The 14,830-nt window shown below is 38.5% G+C and overlaps 1 protein-coding gene across 1 annotated transcript in view; it reads left to right on the top strand.

Moving 5' to 3' along the window:
• The window catches only part of LOC122550751 (mitochondrial intermediate peptidase-like), a 156,970-nt gene that overhangs the window by 116,576 nt on the left and 25,564 nt on the right, over nt 1-14,830 (top strand). Inside the window, exons 15-18 of the mRNA XM_043691957.2 lie at nt 308-382; nt 6,423-6,542; nt 9,765-9,886; nt 13,219-13,292. Coding sequence (XP_043547892.2) covers nt 308-382; nt 6,423-6,542; nt 9,765-9,886; nt 13,219-13,292 — 391 coding nt within the window. The remainder of the gene's footprint in view (nt 1-307; nt 383-6,422; nt 6,543-9,764; nt 9,887-13,218; nt 13,293-14,830) is intronic.

The following is a 14,830-nucleotide window of genomic DNA, read 5'->3' as shown; positions in this document are numbered from 1 at the left end:
ACATGCTTATTTTTCAGTGAGTGACCATTATTAAAACCAAAACAGAAAAGAATTATGATCTGTCAAGCGTGATTTCAGTCTGTGATCTGACATATCCAGTAAGAACATCAGTTGGAACCATAACTCAAGCAAAAATGGTTATACGCTGCAATGCTGTTAAGAGATATGCATATGAAATAATAATATCAATATTATGATATAATTATAATATTATAATATAATATTAATATTTTATGAAAGCAGAAAAGTTGATTCACCGAGAAAACTAAATGTGTAACCATTGTACATTTCTTGAATGCTTTTGCAGCCATTGCCTCAGAATATGGTTTCTCGGCTTTGTGAATCTAAGAAGCTTTGTGCTGCTGCAGACCTGCAACTTCAGGTAGGTAAATTTAGTTTCATTATCTTGGATTAATGGGGTTTTTTTCCTAATCCTACTTTGAGTTTTAAGTTTGAAAACCAGTATTTGATAGACGATATAGCATCCACCACTGGTTCGAGTGGACATAATTAAATATTTGGACTGACTTTAAGACTTCTGCTCAAATGAGATGAACTTTGGGCTTATAAATTGTGGGCCTTCATATAAGGAACAGCAGAGCTATATGTCTATTATTTAGCACTTGTCAATCTTGGTATATTCCAAATTTTTTTCTGTTAACTTTATTTGTACTTTGAGAATTTGGAAATATTTATTTGTCTCATTATGCCTGGTATCATGATACTAAGAAACTCAGACACTGGGCAGATTATTATATAAATGTGATATTATCCAAAAGAGAAATGAAATATTTTTTATTTCTCTTCAACTTAGGATAACATGATGAAATGAACTGAGGGCTGTGTTGGTGCTCTAATTGTTTATTATGCCAGTGAATAATGGCATCCAGTCTCTCAGGAAAGAACTTCAGTGTCAGTGACACATCCCTTCATAGGAAGGGAGGGGAAATTGAAGGTGGTGTTCCTGGACCAGCATTTCGCACATTATGATAAAGGGCACTTTAGGGGATACTTGATGGCCAGTCACCTGCCTACTCCTAGCTATAATAACATATACTAGAAGGAGACTTAAGGTATACAACAGCAGGGGTAGATCTTTAATGCTCTCAGCCCCTCTTGTCTTTCAATGAGATTGTGATTGATCTCAAACCTAATCCTATGCTTCTAACTTTGCCCTTTGTGCCTTAATACCTTTGGGTAACTAAAATCTATTAATCTCATATTTTATACTTACAGTTAATGTAGCATTGAATACTGTTTTGAGAGAAGTGAGAAATGGAAACTGGAGTACGCCATATGGCACATCGGAATGCTCAACTAGTCAATGAAATCATGGATGATCTAATCTTAGACTCTATGCACTGACTTGCCTGTTCATCATAACCCTCGACATTCTTCTAGTTAATAAATCTGTCCATGTCAGCCTTAAAATTATTCAATGACCAAGCCTTCACAGCTCTCTGAGGGTAGAAAATCCAAAGATCAGCTATCCTCCATGAGGACAAATTCCTCCTCCTCTGCTTTCAAAAGGGGTAAGTCCTTATTTTACATTTGTGTCCTCTAGTTTAACATTTTCCCAGAGGAGGAAATATTCTTTCAGCATCTACCATGTCAAGCCCTCTCAGAATCTTGTTTCAAGATAATCACCTCTCATTCTTCTAAGCTCCAGCAAGGATCATCCTAACCTGCTGAATCCTTTCCTCATTGTCACATTCTCATAAGCACAACCTGCATAAAGCAGGAATCAGCTGAGTGAATCTTTTCTGAAATGCTTCCAATGCAAGCAATATAATTCTTTAAATGAGGTGAATAAAATTTCATGCAAAACCCTTAGGTGTACTCTAACTAATACTCTGCACAGTTGTAGCAAAAATTCCCTTTTAAGTAAAGACCATTTTGCCTTCCTGGTTATTTGCTGGACCTATGTGTTAACTTGTTGAGATTTATGAATAAGAACACCCAAGTTCCTCTTTACACAGCTTCTGTAGTCCCTCTCTATTTAAATAATATTTTATTCTCAAAATAATATTTATTTTCTATTACTCCAAATTAAGTGGATAACCTCTCTGTTTTCCCACATTATATGCCATCTGCCAAATTTTTGCCCATTTTTTTTATATTCAGTTAGGGGATGAGGGCATTGCTGGTTGGGCCAGCATTTGTTGCCCATCCATAGCTACCTTTGAGAAGGTGGTGGTAAGTTGCCTTTGTGAACTGCTGCAGTTCCATTTTCTGTAGGTAGATGCACAATGCCATTAATGAGGGAGTTCCAGGGTTTTGACTCAGCGACAGTGGAGGAATGGTGATATATTTTCATGTTACGATTGTGAGTGGTTTGGAAGAGAATTTGCAGATGCTGATGTTCCCATGTATCTGTTGCCCTTATTTGAGACGGCAGCGAATTGGGAAGGTGCCATTAAGGTAAATTTCTGCTGTGCATTCTTTAGATGATACACATTTCTGCTAATGATCATTAATAGTGAAGGGAATGAATTTTTGTGGATGTGGTGCCATTCAAGTGGGCTGCTTTGATCAAGATTTTTAAGTGACGTTGGAACTGCACTGTTTCAAGCAAGCAGTATTCTTCCATTACACTCCTGATAATATGCCTTGTAGATGTTGTCAAGCTTTGGGAAGTCAGGCAATGAGTTACCCATTGCAGGATTCCTCTGACCTGTTATTGTGTTCACAGTCCTTATATGATCAGGCAAGGTCAGTTTCTGGTCAGTGGTAACTCTGGGATGTTGATAGTGGGAATTCAATTATGATTAAATTAGATTAGATTCTCTACAGTGTGGAAACAGGCCTTTCAGCCCAACAAGTCCACACCGCCCATCCGAAGAGAAACCCACCCAAACCCATTCCCTTATCCTATATTTACCCCTGACTAACGCATCTAACACTGTGGGCAATTTAGCATGGCTAATTCACCTTACCTGCACATCTTTGGATTGTGGGAGGAAACCCAAGCACCCGGACGAAACCCACGCAGACACAGGGAGAATGTGCAAACTCCACACAGACAGGTGGGTATCGAACCCAGGACACTGGTGCTATGCGGCAGCAGTGCTAGCCACTAAGCCACCATGCCGCCCATTATGTGGTGGGGCAATAATTTAATTCTCTCTTGCTGGAGATAGTCATTGTCTGTCAGTTGTTTAGTATAAATGTAACTTGCAACTTGTCAGTCCAAACCAGGATATTGTCCAGTCTTGTTGTGAATGGCAGTGGCACTGAATAACATCAATAAACATTCCTACTTCTGACTTTGTGATGGAGGAAAGGTCATTGATGAATCAGCTGAAGATGGTTGTGCCTGAGACACTACCCTAAAGAGCTCCTGCAGTGATGTCTTTGATTCCCTTGAATACAATTTTGCTTGGACTTCTTAATGCTACACTCTGTCAAATGTAACCATCGTGCTCATTTCACCTCTGGAATTCAGCTTTATTGTCTATGTTTGAGCGAGGGCTAGTTCAAACTCTCAGCTATAGGGAACAGTACCTATCTTCCTTTTTTTTTTGTCCCTCACCATGATATTGTTCCTATTGCTGCCCCTCATTTAAAATGTTCACTGTACACATTCTCCCTGCTGCTCCACTCATCTACACAGCTTGCAACCATAATAAGCTGAGGATAATCAAAAGCTATCCCTTGGATGTCCATTTCTACCTCACCTGCAGTCAAACACTCTCGTCCCTGGTGACAGACCAAATTTGAATTACCTAATCTGAGATGTGTGAGCACCTTCTGCTACCTTTCCCCCCTCACTAATGTGGCTAAATGTCTGCAGCTCAGACTCCAACTTAACTTTACTCAGATTCAACGTTTCTCAAACTGCAAAGATTTGCAACAAATGTGTGCAATCTAGATCCCTTGGTGCCCAACAACTCCCATTTGCTGCAACAAAAACATGCCACTTGATTTGACATGTGTTTCTTTAAAATTTACTTTATTAATTAATCATACAAGTAACCCTGCTGTGGACTTGAAGAGTTCTGACTGTTACAGTTTTTTTCTTTATTCATTCGATGGGATGTGGGCATCGCTGGCTAGGCAGCATTTATTGCCCATCCCTAATTTGCCCAGAAGACAGTTAGGAGTCAACTACATTGCTGAGGAATTGCATGCCGGCCAGACCAGGTAAGGATTCATGGTCATCATTAGATCCCCTAATTCCAGAATTTCTTCTGTTGAATTCATAATCTACCATTTGCCGTGGCGGGATTTGAACCCGGATCCCCAGAACATTATCTGGATCTCTGGATTAACAGTCCAGTGATAAATCCACTAGGCCCTCGCTTCCCTAGAATAATTGGAAATAACATTTTTTGACACAGTCTCAGTCAATCACGAGTTGAAATGTATTTAAAAAGAGAGAAAATGTTTGCATTGGCTGAGAGCACAGATTTAAGGTGAACAGCAAACGACTCTAAGGAGACTTTAACAAAATCGTGGTTAACGTTTGGAATGCATTGCTTAAAGGGCTGACAGAAACTAACTCAATTCCACTAATTCCTTTCATGAATACATTGAGTGAGAATGTGATATGTGAATCTGGAGAAAGAGAGGAGATTTGGCATTAATTGGATTCCTCTGATTTACTGGACTCCTTTAGGAAAAGAAATCTGTGAGCTTTACTCGGTCTGACCTACATGTAACACTAGACTTCAGCAATGTGGTTGTTTCTTAACTGCCCTCAATTCACGGGCAATCAATTTTTATGTATCAGCAAGCCATTCAGCCCATTGTGTCAGTACTGACACTCCCAAGGAGCATAATAACTTAGTGTTACTCTCCTACCTTTTCTTGTAACCCTGTACATATTTTCTATTCAGATAATCATCAAATTTCCTTTTGAATTCTTCGATTGAACATTCTTCACTATACTTCCATGCAATGCTTTCCAGATTCTTAACAAATCACTGTGTGAAAAATGTTTTTTTTCTCTTTATATTTGCTTCTTTTGCAATCACTTTAAGGCTGTGCCCTCTTCTTGATCCTTTTATGAATGGCAACATCCTAGCTAATATATCCCCCACCCTCTTCATGACTTTGAAAATGTCTATCAGATTCTTTTTAATCCATTTCTCTTCAAGAAAAAAAAAGTTCCAACTTCTGCAATCTACTCTCACGACTGAAGGTTTTCTTCTCTGGAACCAATCTTTTAACCCTCTTCTGCATTCTCTCCATGCTGTTCACATCTTTCAGTCAGTGTGGCACTCAGAACTGTACCCAGTAGTCCAGCTGAGGTCTGAATTGTGACTGTATAACTTTAATACAACCTCCATCCTTAGTAGTCTAAACCGCAATTAATAAAGCCCAGGATAAGTGTATGTTTCATTGTCTGGACTCTGTACATGTCTTCTAAACTCTACTGATAAATGCGCATGTGCACCCAAGTCTTTTTGCTCCTGCACAAAGTTAAGAGTAGCACCCTTTGTTTTATACTGTTCCTCTCTATGTTCATCCTATAAAAATATATTACCTGTCATTTCTATGCATTAAATGTCTTCTGCCATGTACCTGCCTCTCTGCCAATTGTCATTCAGGCTTGGCCAAGCAATGTCCCCATCCCACAAGGATGTAGAAGTTATGCTACAATTTTACAAAACTCTGGTTAGACCCTACTTGAATACGGAGAGCAGATCTGGGCACCACCCTTAAGAAGGATATGTTGACTTTGGAGGGAGTACAATATAAGATTACAAGAATGTAGAGAGAGAGATTACATAGAGAGCTATTATAAATTAAAGGGTGCTATTCGTAAGTTTGTGCAGAAGCAAAGAACGATAACTCGACTTAATGAGGAAAGATTATACAAATTAGGCCTGTTTTCTGTAGCATTTAGAAGGCTAAGTAGTAATCTGATGGAGGTCTTCAAGATATGAACAGCTAAAGACAACGTAGGTGAAAATAAGCTATTTCCATTAGTTCGGATTCTAGAATTAGGAGGCATAGTCTGAGAATTAGGCCAGATGGGTCAGGAGAGGTGTTAGGTAGCACTTCTACACACAAAGGGCGGTAGATGTTTGAACACTCTTCCACAAATAGCAGTGGATGCTGGATCAGTTGTTAGTTCAAAATCAAAGGCCCATCTAGAGCTAGGCCACAGAGCAGCCATGATCTCATTGAATAGTGGAACAGGCTTAGGGGCTGAATGGCCTGCACCCATTCCTATGAAAGAATCTTAAACATTGAATGAACATAAACCTAATTGGCAAAGGATCTCCTTTTGTGCTCTATTATTTATGATTTTCATTGCTGTATATCACTATATTATCGGAATACTAATATCAGAAGACCAGATGTTCTTACCACATGAAATTCAATAACATGTCTTGTATTAACCAACTAAACAGTGTATTTTAATTAGACCATGGTAAACTGCATTAACAGTAATATATTTTCTTTTAAATTAGATCTTCTATTCAGTCCTGGATCAAATCTACCATGGAAAGTACCCTTTACCAAAATCAACCACTGAGATATTAAAGGAAACCCAAGAAAACTTTTACGGACTGCCGTACGTAGAAAACACGGTAAGTTTTGTTAATCTTGAGTGATTTTTCATTCAGAAATAACACTTCACATTTATGTTAAGCATATGTTGTAATTTTATATGGATTGCACTTAAAAATCAATTGATCTTTTTATCTCAATCCATGTTTACTGTAATCACTTAATCTGAACTTTGCAGCAAAAGTATTTTTCTGTTAAATTATGAACATTACATTTTAATCCAGGCTCAGTTGTCTCCATGTCAGGGAGCTTCAATGTACTTGTTAAGGTAAATTTATTTTGCAATTAAATAACAATATATTTCATGATCTTGGGCATGATTAGTTGCAATGTGAAGTCAGTTCTACTGAAATGAACAACTGGAAGTAAGAAATTGTTTTTGACTAGAAAAGGTTCAGTTTGCAACTTAAAGGTATATTGGGGGACTCTTTATCACCAAAAGTAAATATAAGGATACAGGGTAGACCACGTAAGACTAAGTTGAGAAAATCTTTAATCCAGAGAATGATGAGGTTGTAGAATTCTCTGCCACAAAGTGGTTGAGGTTAAAACATGGAATCTTTTCAAGGAGTTAGATATAGCTCTCAAGGCTAAGGAATCAAGGGGTATGGGGAGAAAGTGGGAACATGGTACTGAGTTGGATGATTGCCCATTATCATATTGGAACAGGCTTGAAGGGCTGGGAACCTGTATGGGACCCCTCAATCTTAAGCCCACAAGTACATTAAGCCTGTTAGCAATGTAATTTATGCCAGATCATATTGCTTTCTCTTGTTTTCCTATGACTAGTTCAGTGCTGCTGACTGGACATAGACTTCGGCAATGTATCTGGATTTCCCCAGCTGCATGGTATGATAAACTGTACGTAGTGTTAAGAACACTATATCAGAACACAACACAGTTCACCAATTGAAAACAGTTCCATTCAATAAACTTACAAGTCATCCATAATCATCGTTACTTCTTCTTATGCGTCTCTGCCAGATACCCTGGAAGCTGCCATGATGCTTACATCTTTGATAATGCTCAGGTTCCTACTTTGTTTTGAGGGCCGAATGCCTTAAAAGGATAGTTACAGGGAGACCAGGGTTCCCATCTGCAGCCATTGCTGATGATTCTGTTATACCAACACCCTGACTGAGGCTACATGTGGATACACTGCGACTCATTCTTCCACCAGGGTCAAGTGAAAGTTATGATAGGTCTCCTGAAGATGAAATTCCAGTGTTTGGAGTGGTCTGGGGAGACCTAGTAGGTACTCCAGGCAGAGTGAGTCATAATTATTGCATGCTGTGCAGAACACAACTGGAGCAGGCAAAGAGGAATGTGATGAATGCCACAGAGCTGGGAAAGCAGCAGCAGTCTTCTGAGGAGGAAGATGAGGACGAAGTGCTGGAGAAATGTCACATTTGGCCTGATAGAGAAGTCCAGTGTCGGGGTGCAACAAGCCAAATAGGTCTTAATTGATGCCTAGTTCCAATCCATGAGAGCTGTGTGAGAAATCATCATCATTATTCTGTCTATAAATCTTTTGTTGGCTGAAAGGTAAGAAGGACCTATTTATTCCTGGTTGAAAAATGTGTTGCTGGAAAAGTGCAGCAGGTCAGGCAGCATCAAAGGAGCAGGAGAATTGACGTTTCAGGCATAAGCCCTTCTTCCTGAAGAAGGGCTTATGCCCGAAACGTCGATTCTCCTGCTCCTTTGATGCTGCCTGACCTGCTGCGCTTTTCCAGCAACACATTTTTCAGCTCTGATCTCCAGCATCTGCAGTCCTCACTTTCTTCTATTTATTCCTGGAGCAATTTCAGTTTTTTTTATTTGTTCTTAAGTTCAGTTTCCCTCTTGTTCAATATAAGTTAAAATTACCTACTCCTTGTAGGCTTGAGAACATGTGATGCTCCCACATTGATATTGTGCTCTGCTGGATATAGGGAAAGGACACACTTCTTCTGACAGGGTTCTAACATATCATGATTCTAAAGACAAGTAGCTGGTATAATTTAATTGACCATGCTGAACATCTCTCTGACACTATGACAGTCAGTTAGACAGGTGATGATATAAAAAGCAATATCTTTACAACTGTGAAATTCTGTTTCCAATGAAATGTCACCTGTGCCACTTAGAAGTCCTCAGCTTTTCTTTTTTATTTCCCTCCCACTGTATGTACTGCAAAGGGCTATTCCTGGCTGGCAGCATTTGACCTGATGCTCTGCTGGGTTGAGAGTATGGTGCTGGGTGCACAAATTACAGACAATTCAGCTGCTGTTGAGCACATGACAATGTGAGCTTGGCCCGAGGGGCAAGTGAGATGCATACATCATGATTGGCAGTAGAGAATTTTGTGAAATAACTCATTGGAGCTCACAGACCTTCCATGAAGCTCCCTGAAATGTGAACTTAGCTCATTTCTGGTTAAGTCCAGTCTGATGTTCTCATTCACCCTCTGCAAACCTGATTCGGCAATGGCTATTAATAAGACTACAATATGATGTAATGAGCTCCCAGTGGTTGAAACTTTTATGATGTGTATGTCCAAAGCCTCCAAAGTATACTACACTTAACATTTTTCACATCTCCCATCCTGTAACCCAAACTATTACTTTTTTTTAAAAAAAGTTTATCTAATTTGTATTTGAATTAATCAGTACAACGTGCAATCACCTTTCTCTCAGGAATTGTAGATTGACCATTTGCTCACAGAAATACTGTTTACACTGATTCATTTTGGATTGACCACTGTTCAAGCACTTGCTATGTCTTCTGATTATACTGGGCTTGATGAAATGAAATGACTTGTCATAGTCTATCTTATCTAGTTTTCTTTATAGCCTTGTGAACAACAATTATATAATTTCTCACCATTCTCTTTTCTAGTGATAACATGCCCAAGATACATAATCAGCCCTAATAACCCTACACCTCTATCTTATCCAAAATCATTCTAATAGTGCTCCTCTATCCTTTCAATAACTACAATATCCTTTTTGTTCTGCAATCAAAAGAACTGAACACCATATGTATTATATGATTACACATTTTGTGTACTTTACCATTTCTTCTTTATACTGAGACAAATGTTAGTTCCCTATGAACAGTGTGCGGACCTGCAGTTAGGTCACATTTTATAATTATAGTTATTTAGGTTTGAAGCAAAGGATTTGGAAACATATAAATATTATAAGTATATATTCAGATTCTGAAGGGTTGAGCAAAGACTTACAGTTTTGTTTTCTTTTTAGGCATGGCAACTGCGTTTTAGCCACCTTGTTGGATATGGTGCTAAGTATTACTCCTATCTAATGTCAAGAGCAGTAGCCTCCATGGTTTGGAAGCAGTGTTTCATGAAGGACCCACTTAACAGGTCAGAAAATTTAGGAGAACTTAACATTAAGTTGTGACCAATCATGAAGAAATGGGGCTTTATATTTTGGAAAGGGCGACCTCAGAATTTGGAAGCCAGGAACGCAGACTGAAGGCAATTGTGCAAAGAAAATTGAAATTTTTTGACACAGCAAATCATGATGATCTGCAATGTGCTGCATGCTAGTGGATTCAGTAATCACTTTCAAAATTTGTACACTTTACACAAAAATTTGAAAAAGTGACGACCATGGGCAGAGATCTACGTCTGTGCTTGAAAAGATGGGGTAGACAGTGGTCAAATGGCTGCCTCCTATAGATTGAACTGTATCCATTAAAGGATGAAGATCAGAAGAAGCTACAATTGAAGTTTTAAAATGGTAACTTAGAATATTTGATTTGTGAGCAGCATTTCCTTTAAGGGTATGGAATGAGAAAATAAGCCACTGCTTGATCAAGCAACAAAAATTATATAATGGCAGTCAATTGCATAATTCATTTAAATTCTTGATAGTATATAGTTAAAATGTGTGTGTCTTTTGCCAAATTTACTCTGACAAATAGTTATCACATGTAAAATAAACTTGAAGCCTGACTACCATTTTTTTTACATGTCGGAATCAAGGAAAATGCGTGTATATCAAGTTGTAGAGTCATTGAGATGAACACCATGGAAACAGACCCTTCAATGCAATTCGTCCATGCTGACCAGATATTCTAAATTAACCTAGTCGTATTTGCCAGCACTTAGTCCATATCCCTCTAAACCCTTCCTATTCGTATACTCATCCAGATGCTTTTTAAATGTTGTAATTTTACTAGCCTCCACAACTTCATCTGGCAGCTTATTCCATGATCACACCACCCTTTGCGTGAAAATGTTAGCCCTTAGGTCCCTTTTAAATTTTTTTCCCCTCTCGCCCTAAACCTATGCCCTTCAGTTTTGGACTGCCCCAACCCAGAGCAAAAATCTTGTCTATTTACCCTACCCATGCCCATCATGTTTTTATAAACCTCTATAAGATCACCCCATAGCCTCCGCGCTCCAGGAAAGCAGGCGCAGCCTATTCAGCCTCTCCCTGTAACTGAAACCTTCCAACCCTGGCAACATCCTTGTAAATCTTTTCTGAATCCTTTCAAGTTTCACAACATCCTTCCTATTGGAAGGAGACCAGAATTGCATAAAATATTCCAAAGGTGGCCTAACTAACGTCCTGTACAGTAGCAACATGACCTCCCATACTTCTTCACAGTCCTGTCCACCTGCGACTCCACTTTCAAGGAGCTATGCACCTGCATTTCAAAGTCTTTTTGTTCAGCAGTACTCCCCAGATTGTTACCATTGAGTGTATTAGTCCCGCTCTGATTTGCCTTTCAATGTGATGGAGAGTATACAAGCTGTTGTATCTAACACGTATATAGATCTTTGACTTATTTCTTTTCCAATGTACGCTAATAGTGCCAGTTCTTTAGTCAATTGAATTAAATTGATTGGTAATTCAGAAAATTCATGTTTAAGCCAATCCATGTATAATTGGATTTTACAACTAGCATGTACTTGGCAAATTTGTTACACAATTTCCCAAAACTCACCAAAATTTCCTTATCGTCATGTGAACGGTAATCCATTGCAATAAATTAATTGGATAGCTGATTCAAAGAGCTGCATGAGCTCAATGGCCTCATTCTGTGTGGTATGATCTATGACTTTAGTATTATAGGCCATTATGTGCAAACATGAAAGTAAGAAAACTCTTTGCCAGAAGGCTCCTGAATAGGCTATAGGTCTCTGGATTTTTTTTTTGTCTCTCCTAAGAAGTTGGGGCTTGGTGGGTGAAGATGAAAATAGCCTAGGCATAAGAGTAACCATTTATGATGCGATGGTATTTTATTCTGATTGCACCAGAGAAGTCTACAAGAAGCAAAATTAGTCAGTTAGTCCATTGACCAGTTATTGTTATTTGTAATGCCTTTGAAATATCTTTCTGATCACAAATTTTGAATTATTTAATAAGTTTGAAAAACTTTGTTAGCAGTTGTTAGGATCTTGATAAACAAACAAACCAACTGTTGTCAGGCCATAATCAAATTATGTTTTAACACCCAAATTATTCAGTAGCAAATTTGTTATTGCATGCTATCTACCATAAATTATATTTAAACAGTTTCATTGCTTGTGGTGTGCAATGCTGGTAATACAATGGTGTCTCAAAAATTCTAAGTGAAGTATCCATTTACATAGACATATAACCCTGATATGATGAGATTAAAAAAAGTTATGTTAATTCAGTTCAAGAATAATTACAAAACTAAATGTAATGACATAATGTACATTATGGAGTTGATAATTTGGGACTGGTTCTCATCTTCATGAATTGGTTCTGCATGTAACAACTGAGATGATCAGGATACTTTCAGGATATTGCAATGTCACATTTGAAGAGTGCTAGGTTAGTAGGGTTTTCAGTGTCAGAAATGCTGCACTGGTATCAAATGAAACCATTGAAGAGTGGAAGGAGGACAAATGCAAACAGATTACTGTTGGGAACAAAAATAGAAATTGCTCCAAAAGCTCAGTAGGTCTGGCAGCATCTATGAAGCTAAATCAAAGTTAACGTTATGGGTCCAGTGACCATTCCTCAGAACTGTTGGGAGCTGTGTGTCCAGTTACAAAGTCCCTAAACACTGCACTTGTTATCCTAAAGCTCTCCACCTTTCTTTCCTTTTCTATACTAATATGTCTATATGGCTTGGTGTCAAATTTTCCCTGATAGCTCTTTTGTGAAGAACTTTATGATGTTTTATTACATTTAGGGTGTGATATGAATACAAGCTAATATTGTTTAAAGTACTATAGTTAGCTAAACACTTTTAATGACAGGCGAGAAATACTGAGGAAAAAGCTTAAAATTTCCCTGTTTCCTTCCATTGCAGTGGCCATTTAATAGATGTTAAGCATGATTAGTCCTATAGGATGCCTGTAAGCAAAACCTAATTTTTCAGGCCCAAGCCCTGTACATTATCAATTTCTGTAATGTGGAAGTTAGTTTCTCTTTCCAGAGAAAGGAGTAAATGAACTTTTTGGGATTTATATGAGAAAAACTATAGATGCAGTGACATCACGGTAAATTTAGAAGAGGTGCTACTTATCCTTTTCAGCAAAAGGAAATGAGGTGAAAACAGTTTTCTTTTTAATAACTTTCTTGTAGCGTGATAAATGTATAATTTTAAAGATGATGCAACAACATTTATAAAATGATCCAACTGACTTCTGAAAATGGTGGTTAGGAGCTTTGCTGCAGAGCAAGTTAATCATTGTTTCTCTTTCCTTAGGATTATGGGAGACCGCTATCGCAAAGAGATGTTGGCACACGGTGGTGGAAAAGTACCTATGTTCATGGTTGAAGGTAAAACAAGATCACTTTTAAAAATCACTAGTTCAGAGCAGCTGGGGCTGGAGCTTTGATAAAGGTATCCAAAATCATGAGTGGTCTGGGCAGAGTACAGTAAATAGGCAGAAGCTGTTCCCATTATTTGTATTGTTGGAAGAATTAAGAACCAGAGGACACTAATTTGAGGTGAATGTCAAATGAAGCAGTAGTGATTTGGATAAAATCTTTTCTGTGCAGTAACGGGTTAGGAAATGGAATGATGGTAGTGCAGATTCTGTCAAGACTTTCAAAAGAATTGGATAATCATCTGAAGTGAGAAGGTTCGCAAAACAATGTGAAAAAGGCAGAGCAGGCACAAGATGAATTGTTGCAGAAAGCAAACATGAACCAAATTGCCTCCTACGCTGTAACCATTCTCTGATTTTATTGTGCTCAGGTATTGTGAATAAAAGTTACAGTAATTGGCCATGCTAAATTGCCCGTAGTGTTAGGTGAAGGGGGGAATGGGTGGGTTGTACTTCGGCGGGTCGGTGTGGACTTGTTGGGCAGAAGGGCCTGTTTCCACACTGTAAGTAATCTAATAGTTTTGCGTGTTGTGTTGAACACAGGCTCCAAGTCCAATGACTACAATTTTGGAACTAGAAATATAAGTTATTTATTGCCTCCACACAAAAGTGCACTATGTTAACCTCGCCTCCAAGTCACAAAGGCACCCTGTCTGGCCCAGTGCACTATCTTCCTCAACACAATCCAGACTTTCTTTCACACAGATGTTTCCTCCTTCATGTCGGTCTCACTCCTCAATAGGATATCTGTCTGATGTTGGCAAACATTGCAAAATTTCTCTGTTTTCAATCCTCTCAATTGAAACATAAATTGGGTATTGGGGTTGAAACTATTAACGATGGAGTTGACTCAATGGTCAGTATCCTGAGCAGGAGCGTTCACAGTCAATGATTTGGAGTCAAAATAAGGCAATCCCAGCATGTCTACAGCACTGACACCAGTGCAAATGTGTCCAAACTGTTTGTGTCAGAGCTGGGTACACTGTAGTGAAGAGACTGCTGTGACAATAAATTGATGGTGAGGTTTGAGGTCAAGTTCTAGAAGTCAGTTTCACTTAAGGTCTAGGACCCCCTCATAATTGACATTGAGGGCAAAATGAGAATCCATGATTTCAAAGCCAAAATAAAATCCCAAATTGCAGCTGTAAACCTGCTTCTGGTGCCTGGTTTCCATCTTCCATTCTGTGTGATAAATTCACAAGAATTGGCATGTCTGTATAGTCATTTATCATCATTGGTCTCAAAACGTGGAGATATTCGGAGGAAGGAAAGAGGATCATCATCTGAGTGATGAAGCAAAAGCTTAATTTCTTTTGATTTGATGTACTTTAGTTAAATGTACCTAAATACAGTGAAAAGCTTTGTTTTGTGAGCACCACAGGCAGATCATAGCAAACAGGGCATAGGATGTTTAGACAGAGTGAACATACAAGGTTATGGCTGCCCAGGAGGTGCACAAAGCAAAATCAACATTATTTGAAATTAGAG

Source organism: Chiloscyllium plagiosum, unplaced genomic scaffold (genome assembly GCF_037043375.1).
Source record: "Chiloscyllium plagiosum isolate Xiang-an unplaced genomic scaffold, Cpla_swu_hap1 HiC_scaffold_6, whole genome shotgun sequence".
Lineage (NCBI taxonomy): Eukaryota > Metazoa > Chordata > Chondrichthyes > Orectolobiformes > Hemiscylliidae > Chiloscyllium > Chiloscyllium plagiosum.
Note: the sequence above shows the minus strand (reverse complement) of the source record. Positions and strands in the feature narration are given on the sequence as shown.